We start from the raw sequence: 15,789 nt of genomic DNA on the forward strand, positions 1-15,789 counted from the left end.
TAAGCGTTCAGCACTAGAAATTGATATCTTAGGCAGATGCCCTTGCGCGATTGCTGTGGTTGCATGACTTTCGTCGCTTGGAGCTTTAAATGCACTAGCATTCCCTTGGCAGGATCCTCATCGATAGCAATACCAAAAGAAACTGAAGAGGCTATGGGTAAACAAACTTTCGGCGAAACCGGCGAATTAAAAGGAATTTTCAGTAGAATTGGGACATAAAATTTATTTCATATTTCAATAAGTCTTTAAAACATATGTAACAAAGGTTATTAAACTTTCTGACAAATAGGTCAGAATTAATAAAAGGAAAACTCGAGTTTTCCTTATCTATATCTACTGTAAAAAAAGAAAGGATTGAACCAAAAGGTGAATTATATATAAATAATGAATACACTGAATGACTTAATATTAAAAATGGTACAAGTTCTGTGAAAAGCTTTATTAATGAAAAATATGTCGATAAAATGTTGTCGTTTGCTTACACTAATTTATCTATATCTATAACGAAATTTATTTTCGGTCATTTGGCTTGTTATAACCCAATATAAACTGCAAAAAAATGAAGACATACAAAAGACAACAAAGATTCTGAAGCGTCTAAGATAATCTCGCGATAAACATTACTGACCTTATTGACCGTATTGTTTTAACAATCTATAATAAAGCACAATAAATTATACCAAATTGTGAATACAAAAACTGCATATTAACAGAATTTAATACATATATAATTATGATTTCAAAATCTACTTTCAAATTTCAAGACAGAAGAACTTGCGAATACAAAACCTGAATATTAACAGAATTTAATGCATATATATTATGGTTTCAAAATCTACCTAAAGGCGACATTTCAAATTTCAAGAAATACCAAAATCTGAATACAAAAATTGCATATTAACAGAATTTAATACATATATATTATGGTTTCAAAATCTACTTAAAGGCGACATTTCAAATTTCAAGAAATACCAAAATGTGAATACAAAAACTGAATATTAACAGAATTTAATACACATGCTTTCAAAATCTACTTAAAGGCAACATTTCAAATTTCAAGAAATACCAAATTGTGAATACAAACACTGAATATTAAAAGAATTTAATACATATATATTATGGTTTTAAAATCTACTTAAAGGCAGCATTTCAAATTTCAATAAAGAAGAGCTTGCGAATAAAAACCGAATATTAACAGAATTTAATGCATATATATTATGGTTTCAAATCTACTTAATGGCGACATTTCAAATTTCAAGAAATACCAAAATGTGAATACAAAAACTGAATGTTAACAGAATTTAATACATATGGTTTCAAAATCTACTTAAAGGCGACATTTCAAATTTTAAGAAATACCAAAATGTGAATCCAAAAACTGAATATTAAAAGAATTTAATACATATATATTATGGTTTCAAAATCTACTTAAATCAACATTTCAAATATTAAGAAATTCGAAATTACGAATACAAAAACTGAATATTAACAGAATTTAAAACATATATATTATGGTTTCAAAATGTACTTAAATTAACATTTTAAATTTTAAGAAATTCAAATTACGAATACAAAAACTGAATATTAAAAGAATTTAATACATATATATTATGGTTTCAAAATCTACCTAAAGGCGACATTTCAAATTTCAAGAGATACCAAAATGTGAATACAAAAACTGCATATTAACAGAATTTAATACATATATATTATGGTTTCAAAATCTACCTAAGGGCAACATTTCAAATCTCAAGAGATACCAAAATGTGAATACAAAAACTGCATATTAACAGAATTTAATACACATGCTTTCAAAATCTACTTAAAGGCAACATTTCAAATTTCAAGAAATTCCAGATTACGAATACAAAAATTGCATATTAACAGAATATAATATATATGGTTTCAAAATCTACTTAAAAGCAACATTTCAAATTTTAAGAAATACCAAAATGTGAATACAAAAACTGAATATTAAAAGAATTTAATACATATATATTATGGTTTCAAAATCTACTTAAATCAACATTTCAAATATTAAGAAATTCGAAATTACGAATACAAAAACTGAATGTTAACAGAATTTAATACATTATATTATGGTTTCAAAATCTACCTAAAGGCGACATTTCAAATTTCAAGAAATACCAAAATGTGAATACAAAAACTGCATATTAACAAAATTTAGTACATATGGTTTCAAAATCTACTTAAAGGCGACATTTCAAATTTTAAGAAATACCAAAATGTGAATCCAAAAACTGAATATTAAAAGAATTTACTATATGCTTTCAAAATCTACTTAAAAGCAACATATCAAATCACAAGAAATTCGAAATTACGAATACAAAAACTGAATGTTAACAGAATTTAATACATATATATTATGTTCCAAAGTCTACCTAAAGGCGACATTTCAAATTTCAAGAAATACCAAAATGTGAATACAAAAACTGAATATTAACAGAATGTAATACATATGGTTTCAAAATCTACTTAAAGGCGACATTTCAAATTTCAAGAAATACCAAATTGTGAATACAAAAACAGAATATTAACAGAATTTAATACACATGCTTTCAAAATCTACTTAAAGGCAACATTTCAAATTTCAAGAAATTCCAAATTACGAATACAAAAATTGCATATTAAAAGAATTTACTATATGCTTTCAAAATCTACTTAAAAGCAACATTTCAAATTACAAGAAATTAGAAATTACGAATACAAAAACTGAATGTTAACAGAATTTAATACATATATATTATGTTCCAAAGTCTACCTAAAGGCGACATTTCAAATTTCAAGAAATAACAAAATGTGAATACAAAAACTGAATATTAACAGAATGTAATACATATGGTTTCAAAATCTACTTAAAGGCAACATTTCAAATTTCAAGAAATTCCAAATTACGAATACAAAAATTGCATATTAACAGAATTTAATATATATGGTTTCAAAATCGACTTAAAGGCGACATTTCAAATTTTAAGAAATACCAAAATGTGAATACAAAAACTGAATATTAAAAGAATTTAATACATATATATTATGGTTTCAAAATCTACTTAAATCAACATTTCAAATATCAAGAAATTTGAAATTACGAATATAAAAACTGAATGTTAACAGAATTTAAAACATATACAAAATCTACTTAAAGGCAACATTTCAAATTTCATGAAATTGGAAATTACGAATACAAAAACTGAATATTAAAAGAATTTAATACATATATATTATGGTTTCAATATCTACCTAAAGGCGACATTTCAAATTTCAAGAAATACCAAAATGTGAATACAAAAACTGCATATTAACAAAATTTAGTACATATGGTTTCAAAATCTACTTAAAGGCAACATTTCAAATTTCAAGAAATTCCAAATTACGAATACAAAAATTGCATATTAAAAGAATTTACTATATACTTTCAAAATCTACTTAAAAGCAACATTTCAAATTAGAAGAAATTCAAAATTACGAATACAAAAACTGAATGTTAACAGAATTTAATACATATATATTATGTTCCAAAGTCTACCTAAAGGCAACATTTCAAATTTCAAGAAATACCAAAATGTGAATACAAAAACTGAATATTAACAGAATGTAATACATATGGTTTCAAAATCTACTTAAAGGCAACATTTCAAATTTCAAGAAATTCCAAATTACGAATACAAAAATTGCATATTAACAGAATTTAATATATATGGTTTCAAAATCTACTTAAAGGTGACATTTCAAATTTTAAGAAATACCAAAATGTGAATACAAAATCTGAATATTAAAAGAATTTAATACATATATATTATGGTTTCAAAATCTACTTAAATCAACATTTCAAATATCAAGAAATTTGAAATTACGAATATAAAAACTGAATGTTAACAGAATTTAAAACATATACAAAATCTACTTAAAAGCAACATTTCAAATTTCATGAAATTGGAAATTACGAATACAAAAACTGAATATTAAAAAAATTTAACACATATATATTATGGTTTCAATATCTACCTAAAGGCGACATTTCAAATTTCAAGAAATACCAAAATGTGAATACAAACACTGAATATTAAGAGAATTTAATATGCTTTCAAAATCTTCTTAAAGGCAACATTTCAAATTTCTAGAAATATGAAATTTTTAATGCAAAAACTGAATATTAACAGAATTTGATATCATGCTTTCAAAATGTACTTAAAGGCGACATTACAAATTTCAACAAATACGAAATTGATAACAATATAATAACACAATTTAATATAAAAACATAACTAAGGTGACATTTCAATATTAGTGTTGCATCGTCCTAATTGATCAAGTACTTATTACGCATAAACATAGTTGGCTGTATACGAATAACGCACACTGTTTTACGGGCACATTCTCATTCTTGTCGTTCCATACTTTATGACAGAACAGACAGCAACTGCCCAAGCTGTCTGGTCACTACAAACATACAAACAAAATGGACGGATTGTCAACAATAACCGAAAACAAAATTACTCAAATTCAAACTTCATCAACAAAGGCGACATTTCAAATTTCAAGAAATACCAAAATGTGAATACAAAAACTGCATATTAACAAAATTTAGTACATATGGTTTCAAAATCTACTTAAAGGCGACATTTATGTATTAAATTCTGTTAATATGCAGTTTTTGTAAAATTTCATATTTCTAGAAATTTGAAATGTTGCCTTTAAGAAGATTTTGAAAGCATATTAAATTCTCTTAATATTCAGTGTTTGTATTCACAATTTGGTATTTCTTGAAATTTGAAATGTCGCCTTTAAGTAGATTTTGAAACCATATGTACTAAATTTTGTTAATATGCAGTTTTTGTATTCACATTTTGGTATTTCTTGAAATTTAAAATGTCGCCTTTAGGTAGATATTGAAACCATAATATATATGTGTTAAATTTTTTTAATATTCAGTTTTTGTATTCGTAATTTCCAATTTCATGAAATTTGAAATGTTGCTTTTAAGTAGATTTTGTATATGTTTTAAATTCTGTTAACATTCAGTTTTTATATTCGTAATTTTAAATTTCTTGATATTTGAAATGTTGATTTAAGTAGATTTTGAAACCATAATATATATGTATTAAACTCTTTTAATATTCAGTTTTTGTATTCACATTTTGGTATTTCTTAAAATTTGAAATGTCACCTTTAAGTAGATTTTGAAACCATATATATTAAATTCTGTTAATATGCAATTTTTGTATTCGTAATTTGGAATTTCTTGAAATTTGAAATGTTGCCTTTAAGTAGATTTTGAAACCATATGTATTACATTCTGTTAATATTCAGTTTTTGTATTCACATTTTGGTATTTCTTGAAATTTGAAATGTTGCCTTTAGGTAGACTTTGGAACATAATATATATGTATTAAATTCTGTTAACATTCAGTTTTTGTATTCGTAATTTTGAATTTCTTGTAATTTGAAATGTTGCTTTTAAGTAGATTTTGAAAGCATATAGTAAATTCTTTTAATATGCAATTTTTTTATTCGTAATTTGGAATTTCTTGAAATTTGAAATGTTGCCTTTAAGTAGATTTTGAAACCATATGTACTAAATTTTGTTAATATGCAGTTTTTGTATTCACATTTTGGTATTTCTTGAAATTTGAAATGTCGCCTTTAGGTAGATATTGAAACCATAATATATATGTATTAAATTCTTTTAATATTCAGTTTTTGTATTCGTAATTTCCAATTTCATGAAATTTGAAATGTTGCCTTTAAGTAGATTTTGTATATGTTTTAAATTCTGTTAACATTCAGATTTTGTATTCGTAATTTCGAATTTCTTAATATTTGAAATGTTGATTTAAGTAGATTTTGAAACCATAATATATATGTATTAAATTCTTTTAATATTCAGTTTTTGGATTCACATTTTGGTATTTCTTAAAATTTGAAATGTCGCCTTTAAGTAGATTTTGAAACCATATGTATTAAATTCTGTTAACATTCAGTTTTTGTATTCACATTTTGGTATTTCTTGAATTCAAATTACGAATACAAAAACTGAATATTAAAAGAATTTAATTCTTTTAATATTCAGTTTTTGTATTCACATTTTGGTATTTCTTAAAATTTGAAATGTCGCCTTTAAGTCGATTTTGAAGGTTTGTTTTCACCCAGCGAAATTTTAATAATGGCGGATGTAGCACAAATGCGATTCGTCAATTAAGCCAAATGTCAATCATCACTACGGCAACAAAGCTGATCCGAATAGCCGAATTGCGGTTACCATTTTTCAGGACAGACAGAAAAGGGTATAATAATATAGTTTCAAAATACTTTTTTCAGAAACTGTTACGTCATTTCCCTTTCGTTTTAAGTTGTTTCACAAAAATATATTTTAAGAATCTTTGTTGGAAACAATCTCTAGCTATACAAATTTGACACAATTTTTTTATATCAAAGTTATTTCACTTCATTTCACGTTGTTTGAATAAAAATTGTTTTAACTTTGTTTCCCAATTGTTCAAAACCATCCTATAAGTTTGTTGCAGTTTAAATTGTTTTAAAACCGTTTCCAACGTAACATATTATTATTATCATTGTGATTAATATTGATTTTTAAATGTTATGAAGTTATGTAAATACTTCTCCGTTTGTAAGTTGAGCCTAAAAGACCACCATTCCATAGTGTATGGAAACTTTAAAACACACTAGAATGACCATTGTGGTCCATCACAGAAATGATTGTTAGTGAAGCTAAGCTGCACCCTCAAAATCAGCCAGACTAACCACATAAAATAAAAATAACTACTGTACCTAGTTTGTTAGCTTAGTAATAGTAGCAGCCAGCTAGCTAGCATATTAAACAGGCAAGGCTAGGAGCAGCTAGCTACAGCATCCAAATTCAACCTAGCTATAGGTATAGTTATAGCTAGCTAGCTAACTAAACGTTCTTGTAACTGTGAAATAAATATTACCACTACTAAATACGAAATAGATATTACTACTAATGAATGAAAGACATAAACGACACAAAAACAAGATTTAGAAGGTACTGCTCCCAAAAAAACAAAAGTAACACTCAAAGACATGAACCAACTGCCAACTGGAAGGAGTATCACGGCCGACAAAACAAAATTTCAATATGGCCCCGCGATTGAGAAAAAACAGAGCCAGGGTGATGTATATCTTTTTTTTTCGCTATTTTCTCCCTAGCCTTCCATCTAAAATTAAAGTACTCTTGGGATAGTAAAGCCTGGGAAAGATGTGGTAAAAAAACAAAGAAGATGCTTTAATATACATCCGCGATAGCAAGCACGAGGGGGTTAAAAATCAATGTCGCCCTTCAGTAACTTTTTTTGACAGGCGACAAATTTAACGATATATACCCTCGATTTTCAATACCCTGTAATTGGCAGGGCCTTTATCACAGGCACCCAAAAACTCTACCAGGTAGTGTTCAGCCTAATGGGAACAAAGTGTGAAAATCCCTAAAAAAGTATCCCCTGGCAAATTTATGAAAATTGCATGTAAACGTTAGGGTGACGGAAAATTGTCACCTTAACACAACTGTCGCCTAAGGGGGCTTTTTCTGCGCACGTATTGTCACCTTAAGGTCATTCTAGTGATATATATATATATATATATATATATATATATATATATATATATATATATATATATATATATATATATATATATATATATATATATATATATATATATATATACATATATTAAATAATATATTAAAACAATGCAATACGCTAGACACATTTATTGTAGAGATACAGGACAACTTTAAGTTGTTCATTACTGTCTTTAAATTAGTCTATTTTTAACGGTGATATAAAAGGGACTTTTACTGATTTAAGTTCCTACTTTTTAGCTTCTTTGTACGAGTATCAAACTTATAAAAATATGCCATATTGAATATTATACGAAAAAATAAATGCTTTCAAACTACAGAACAATATTATACTAACTTTTTTCATGGCTGAATGCTGATTCTCTGACTGATTATTAACAGCCTCACAATAACCTAGAATAAAATATTAAAACAATTTATCCAGAGCCATGTACAAACATTATACATAGAATTGTGGAACAACTGTTTACCTTCAAACCCATCTCGCACAACACACAAAATCATTTCTCCTGCTTGAGTGCGATTTCCTTTTTCTCCAAAAAATTCAGCCGAAAATCCAGGTGTTGAAAATGTGTCCAACATCATATTTCTTTCCCCTTTTTTAGCATAAATTACAAAGCTGTTCCAGCCATGCTTTTCTTTCATGCCAATCATCTAAGAAATTTATCTCAGCATACAAAATTCTTGTTTTAACTACAGAACAAGACAAACTGCTAAAAGAGCATATTAAGTTAGACCGGTTCTTAAACAATACTTAACATAAACAAAGAATTTAAAGCCAAATCTTTTTTTAAAAACAACAACTAATAACCATAATAAAATTAATATACTTACTCTGGAATGAACAATATCTCTCTGTGCAGAAAGACTTGTTTGGCCTGAAGGGATGCGCTCCTGCAGCGTCTTTTTGCGTATATCAAATATATTTCCACAAGGACAAACTCTTTTTCTGTTGCCACTTTTTTCCCCGCAATGTACACATATCTACAGAATAAAAGTTATATGACACCACACATTTAAACAAAAAGAAGAACTATAAAGTATAAATTGCAAAAAAAACATTGTTGGTAGCAATCGAAACATACCTTTAAACGATTATCACTCAAATTAGTTTTCTTTAATTTTTTTGGTGGTTCTTGGTTTTCTAAAATAAAATAGATGATAGATGATGATAAAGTAGATGAATGAAAAACTAAAAATTACTTTATGGTTTTATATTTATGCTTGTCAAAGCAAGATGTTTTCCTCAAATAATTATTTTTTAATTAAGTTTTGTTTTAGATACCCTAACTGAAGAAATAAAGTAATATTATTTACTAATGACTGATGTAAACGGAAAGGAAAAATCAATTCTACACAAAAATATAGCAATTGGTAATTTGGCTTTTATTATTCAAAAAAGTATAACTTTATCACTGACTTTGTACTTATTGAAAGAAAATGTAAACAGAATTGTATAAAAAATAGATTTATAGTTTATTTTTCAATTTCCATTTGTCTGAAACATCAAAGATCATATTTATGCAATAAGTTCGTGCACAAAAGGGTATCCTAATTATTTTACATGATTCAAATAAACATTGCCTTTGCAATAGTCTAGTACCAGTATTCCAACTATTTAATTTCGGTTATTAGTTTCGGTTATTATTAAAAAGACAAGACATAGTTTCAGTTGGTTTAAATTGTACACTTGTTTCTAAATTCTGCTTGCTTTAACTAAGCAACAGCAATTTTTTGACTTTGAAACTTCACTTATTATTTATAACTTATAAAATAGCTCTGAATAAGCTAATGTGAATGAGTTTTGACAAGTCATATAAGGCTAAAAATGTTTTTAGCCCTTCAGTATTGACATTTTAAGCATTTTTACATATCATGTATTCACGACAATTTTTCAAAAGAAAAAAAAATATGTGTAAAATAAAAATAAAAAGAATCCTACATAACTTTTAAAGGTCTTTTATTTGCACTAAGTTTTAGTGAGAGGTCAGCTTAACACTACATATTCGCTACCTACTAAACAAGACTGTATATATTATTATATATTATAAAGAATTATCCTCCCCTTGAAGGTTCTCCCAGCCATGTTTGGATAAATCTTGATCTGTTGATCAACCTGGGTATCAGCAATGCAATTAGACAGTTACAACACCCTAAATTTAAATACGGTAGAAGTAAACACAAACGATTTAGGAGTAGTAAACCTACAGGTTGAGTAAGCCAGTTTCAGTAATAATTTATATTATTATGCACCAATAATATTAACTTCTTTTAATTAGGTGAGTCACTTACAGATTGTCTGTGAATATACAAAAAATATCAGAAAATTCTTTTACAAAAAGTGCTTACACAATTCAGAATATTCCTTTAACTTAGTCAAGGAGAACAAATAATTAACCTGAACCAAGACAGTTAGACTTCACAGGATGAGAATATGATATGTATAGTATAATTAACTGTTCATACGGCTAATTATACAACAAAGATCTTTGTCAATTAAATTTTCCCCAATATCTAATGTTCTTCACATCTAAGTCCTATGAAATATATACAGCCAATTAAATAGTATATAAACAGAGCTATTTATATAGTAAATTGTCTTCCAGGTTAGCTATTGGTTCTCTCGGACTGTAATAGGGATTGAGCCGGTCAGTCCATTTTGGTTGGGAGATAGGAAAAATAAAACAAAAAATATTAAATACGAGAAATATATATATTATATAGTCTTTTTCCCCTTTCCAAACCAGGTTATTTTGACCATGAATGTAAGTCTCCTCCAGATCCGCCTTAATTCAATATGGGTGAGTAAATGTTAGCTACCATAGCCCTGGGTTAACCAGAGCCATGTGAGGTAAATTAGGGAGATGGCACACTTTTTGGGCTGTTGGATATTGCAGGGAGTTGCGTGGTAGAACATGGACCCTAATTGGGTCTGTTTACCTCAAAAAGAGAATTAAATACTTTGGGATCCCTTTTTAAGTCATAGCCGCTTTTGATATAGAGGTATATATATCCCTCAAAATTTGTCAGGCTAGCCATGCAAAATCAGCACATCAAGGCCATGGACACTCCCTATAACTGGCTGATACCTAGGTAAGACGGAGTTTGGAGGAGATGATGTTTCTGTGGTTGTGGTGAGATAATAACAAGGAAGAAAATGGGACTGTATAGCTAGCTACCTACCTAGCTAGCTGACTAAAGATAATTGAATATATCCAACTATCCATCTATGTAGCTAGCTAGCTGGCTACCTATTTAATCTAATAATGTTCCTCTAGCTAGTAAGGCTGGTTCTACCGCTAAAGCAGGTCATATTTTTATCAAACAGCTTCTTTAAAACAATCAAAATGCCCCTGGCACTTTTTACATCCCGCTCAAAGATATTAGTTTGAGTTAAAAATAAATTTGAAGTACTTTACCATCGTTTTCATCCATTTTCGCATGGTTTTCTTCACAAAAGTCGTCCTGTTTGCTGATATTCGCCATGGTTTCTAACATTTTCTATATTACCTTGTGTACTTCGCAGAACGACAGAACGTTTAGTGTACTTCGCGACTTAACTTTAATGATTATCATTGTACTTACGGAAAACTAGGTTTAATCATTATCATTATATTTTTTCGGGTGCATCTGCTGAGGATTAAGTAAGGCTTTGCCAGCTGAATAAGGTTATTCCTATAACTTGTTAAAGTGAAGAATGAAAATTACAAAGTGCACGCACAATGATAAACTCGACCAGTTAAGTCTTAAAATTTAAATTCTAGAGGTTTTGCTTCTCTAAAGAATAAGGAATTCATTCGTAGATAAGAAAAAGCAAAAACTATTTATATAAAAAGGCACAAAGAAGAAGCTTTCCGTAAGCATAAGTACCTTTTGTTGGTGTACTTTTGTGGTCTAAGATCCAATGCCTAGTGAAAGGGGGTAACGAAGAACCACAGGTAGACAGACGAGTTAGTAATAACAAAATATACAAAGGGTAGTCCTAATACGGTGAGTGATTATTGGCGTTCCTTAATTCTATCAATGACAGTTAATTTTAAGACGTATTCCAGCATCAGCTGCAATGTGTTAGCACTGTGCCGTAATATATCGAAAAGAAATAACAAGGGCTACAAACAAAATACTGGCTGGTTGCAATTTTGCTTACAATTTGCAAAATACAATTTGGAATAATCAGACATTTGCGCAATACTTTAGCAAACGTTTTGCTACACGATTATGTCCATTGTCAACAAATTACGAAGCTAATAAAAGCGCCAGCAGTACTAATAAGTCTTAAACCGTCTGCAAAAGGAAATAAAAAACAGCATAGCAAAAGTAAAAATTGGAAAAAAAACTATGCTGCTCAATAAACCCTTTTGCAGACAAAAAGTCCTTTAAACGTTTAAAAACAAACGACGAAAAATGTAAGATCTTTACTTCTCTTCTAAGAGACACCCTCTGCAACGAGAAGCTCGATTTACCAACGTACAGAGCGGACGTAAAAAAAGTTATCGAAGATGAGCTGAAGAACGATAAAGCTGACCCTCCTGACTACCCAAACAGGGAAGAAAACATTTCCCGCAAGGAAATAGTAAACATGATAAATGACATTATCAGATATTCAGACTTAGTCAATTTGTAACAGAAAGTTTTAATAGAAACAGAACCACCACGGACATCTTTTTGGATGTAGAGAAAGCCTTTGACAGAGTGTGGCATAGCGGACTCATCTGGAACCTTCAAAAAATGAATATCAACAAAAAAAACTCTGTTTTGGATAAAAAGTTTCCTAACAAATAGAGGAATCAGGATAGTAGTTGTTGGGGTAGAAGGAATGGCATTCCATCCCAACTTTGGAGTTCCCCAAGGAAGCCGTTTGGGCCCTATCTTATATAGATTATTTGTTAATCACCTCACTATCCCAACAAGCCAAGTGATCCAGACACAATTTGCGGATGACATTGCAATCTGGTTTTCCCATTCTCGGGGCGAAAAAGTCACGTGACAATTACGTAATTTTCCGGCAAAATTGTCTACCATCTTGAAGCAGGGGCGAACGAAACGGTTAAGTGGCATGCAGGGTGGCCACAGAATTTGGTAAAAGAAATTCCATGACTTTTCCATGACTTTTTTCTACATGATGAAAAACAACAAAATCGTGTCAAAATTTAAAGAACATATATATGCATACAGAATATTCATATAAAATCAGAACTTTAGAAAAAAATAGACTACAGGGTTCCCACGCCTCCTCAAATATCCTCAAATCTCCTCAATTTTGGTTTTGCTCCTCAAATATCCTTAAATCTCCTTATTTTTCTTCAATTTGTCCAATTTTCCCCTCAAATCTCCTCAAATGGATTTATTTTAGTTGATAAAATTTTTTTTTGAATTATGTCAAGAATCTCATGTAGCAGAATTTTATATCGCCAATATTAATTGTATATTTATTTTTCTCATACATTTGTTTCGTGAAACTTGTTCTATGGACAGCAAATTAAAGGCTGTTTTTTAGAAGATAGAATGATTGCAGTTCTGATAATTAGATGAAATTTTGTACCGGTTTTTCTTGTTTTTATATGTTTTTACTGAATTAAAATTTTAAATAAAGGTCTTAAAGTCAGTTTAGGTTTTTAGGATATTGTCATTGAGAATCCAGAGATAAATCAGTGATGACAAACAGTCTTTACAGCCATAATTCTACAGGCTAGTCCGTGTAAAGTACGTTTGACCTGCAAATAAGTATATACTAGTATCTTTCTTCTAACAAAATAAATTGTGAAAGTTTTAGTGCGAAAACAAAGAAGCATTCCGTGTGTACCTTTACTACCTGGACTAGCCGGTAAGAATACACATTATGACTGTAATGTTAAAGCTGTAGAGGCCTGTTAGTTGTCCTCGGTTTACCTTCAGGTACTTAACCTCGCTAGTAAATCCATTTCTTTGTATCTTTAGATGGCTAGTAAAAAAAAAGTTAAATATAAAAGTAAATTTCAAGATAATTGGCTTGAAGATGAAGAATATAAAGTCTGGTTACAGAAAGACAGCAAAGATGAAACGCAAGCATATTGCAAGTTATGTATGAAGTCATTTTCCATAGCAAGTCTTGGCAAGAGCTCCATTTCTTCGCATGCCTCAGGAGAAAAACATAAGTCAAGAATACCTAGTACTAAGCAAAGAACATTGGTGCCTTTAGCTAGAAGTTTACAGAGTGACGATGGAGACAAAAGTAAGAAGAAGACTGAAACCAAAGCTTGTGAGACTACAATCAAAAATCCAACTAGCTATTTCATCTCAGAAGATGTGACGGATGCAGAAATCCTTTGGACACTTGATGTTGTCGTCTCGAACTACTCTCTAAATTCATGCCAAAATAAAAACAAGCTCTTCGCTAGGATGTTCAAAGGAAGCAAGATTGCTGAATTATTTACATGTGGAAGCACTAAGTGCTCTTATATCATAAATTTTGGCTTAGCACCATACTTTCGTTCATTACTCGAAGAGTCTATAAAAGAATCAACTTACCATGTTCGTTGCTTTGATGAAAGTCATAACAAATCAGTGCATAAAGGACAAATGGATATGCACATTCGATTTTGGGACAATACATCAAATACAGTCAAAACAAGATATTACAATTCAGAATTCCTGACAAAGGCAACTGCAGCCGACATACAGCAAAAGTTTTCGTCGTGTTCTAAAGATCTTGATGCAAACAAAATGATACAGGTTGTATATATATTTTGAGTCTTGCACCTTTCTTTCCTCTTTTTGCATTTGCAATCTCAAATGAAAATGTCATGTAAGATTCCTTCTGGTTTTCCCAAGCAATGGTATACAATTATCGTATAATAAGTAAAGGTTATATTATATCTACTTTCATAGATTTCCTCCGATGGACCAAATGTGAATCTTCGCTTTTTGAACATAGTGCGGGAGCAACGAAGGGATGACAACATGAAAGAGTTATTAGATGTTGGAACATGTGGGCTTCATAATGTTCATAATTCGTTTAAACACGGTGCAATCGCAAGTGGATGGTCCCTTGATAAAATTCTGAGAGCAATGTACAAAATCTTTGATCAAGCACCAGGCAGAAGAGGTGACTACGAAAAGTTGACAAGGGGAACGTATCCATTGCAGTTTTGCTCGCATCGCTGGGCTGAAAACAAACGTGTTTCCGACAGAGCCATTGATATATGGGATGATGTTGCCATTGTTGTAAATTATTGGAATGGCTTGAAAAAATCCCAACAACCGTCTCCAGAAAACAAAAGCTATCCTCGACTGAAAGAAGCGAAATTAGATCCCCTTTTGAAAATCAAGTTTAAATTCTTTGGATCAGTTGCCGATACCTTAAACAGCTTCCTCGTCAAATTCCAAACAAACAACCCGATGGTACTATTTTTAACTCAGTCTTTGGAAGAAATTATTCGTTCGTTTGCCTCTTGTTTCATTTTGAAAGAGGTTCTGGTCAAAGCCAATACGTGTCTACGTCTTACCAAGATCAAATTTGATGACACAAATGTACACAAGCCTCCTGTCGATGTAGATCCAGGTATTGGAATAAAGTTGGAGCTCTCAGCCTTACAGAAAAGTGGAGTTATCACCGCTAACCAAGTCCTCAATTTCAAACGAAATGTTACCAAATTTTTGTCAAAAATGTGTTCCCATTTGGTGGAAAAGTCGCCAATTAAAATCTCATTTGTCAGGAATGTCAGATGTTTTGTTCCTGCACTGTTGATAGAATCTCCTGAATCCAGTGAAGCAAGATTTGCCCATGTTCTAGAAAATCTTTATTCGTGTCAACAAATCAGTGATAAATTTGCAGATGAAGCCAAGAAGCAATTTCCAAAGTTATTAGAAATCGCAAGAGAAAATACAGAAGATTTTCTCAAATTCGACCCTGCAAATGACCGTCTCGATGTATTCTATTGGAAGCACATAGTTGGCACGAAATGTATCGATAAGTTAGCTGAAGTGCTAAAAATGATCCTCACATTGTCTCATGGACAGGCTGCGGTCGAGAGAGGATTCAGTATCAATAGCTCATTGCTTGTCGAAAACTTCTCCACTGTGAGCTTGATTTCGCAACGAATAGTTCACGATCATTTTACATCAAACAATCTTAGTTCTGAGGAATATGAAGTATGTGGAAAATTGCG

General features: G+C 30.1%; 1 protein-coding gene across 4 annotated transcripts; it reads right to left on the reverse strand.

Moving 5' to 3' along the window:
* Nucleotides 1–401: 401 nt before the first annotated feature.
* Nucleotides 402–11,706, reverse strand: LOC130648159 (uncharacterized). Of its 4 annotated transcripts, none has more exons than XM_057454205.1 (6): nucleotides 11,062–11,698; nucleotides 8,728–8,786; nucleotides 8,477–8,626; nucleotides 8,113–8,296; nucleotides 7,980–8,035; nucleotides 402–654 (listed from the first exon to the last, which is right to left on the reverse strand). In XM_057454205.1, exons 1-6 carry the CDS (start codon nucleotides 11,138–11,140, stop codon nucleotides 598–600), a joined length of 585 nt encoding a protein of 194 aa, XP_057310188.1. In that variant the 5' UTR covers nucleotides 11,141–11,698; the 3' UTR covers nucleotides 402–597. The 4 variants fall into 4 exon arrangements, 3 of the variants coding, with proteins under 3 accessions (XP_057310188.1, XP_057310194.1, XP_057310182.1); XM_057454211.1 differs by lacking the exon at nucleotides 402–654 and adding an exon at nucleotides 4,190–4,461 and having other exon boundaries at nucleotides 11,062–11,699; XM_057454199.1 differs by lacking the exon at nucleotides 402–654 and having other exon boundaries at nucleotides 7,709–8,035; nucleotides 11,062–11,695.
* Between the last annotated feature and the right edge of the window lie 4,083 nt (nucleotides 11,707–15,789).

This window comes from Hydractinia symbiolongicarpus, chromosome 1, assembly GCF_029227915.1.
Source record: "Hydractinia symbiolongicarpus strain clone_291-10 chromosome 1, HSymV2.1, whole genome shotgun sequence".
In the NCBI taxonomy this organism is placed as follows: Eukaryota; Metazoa; Cnidaria; class Hydrozoa; order Anthoathecata; family Hydractiniidae; genus Hydractinia; species Hydractinia symbiolongicarpus.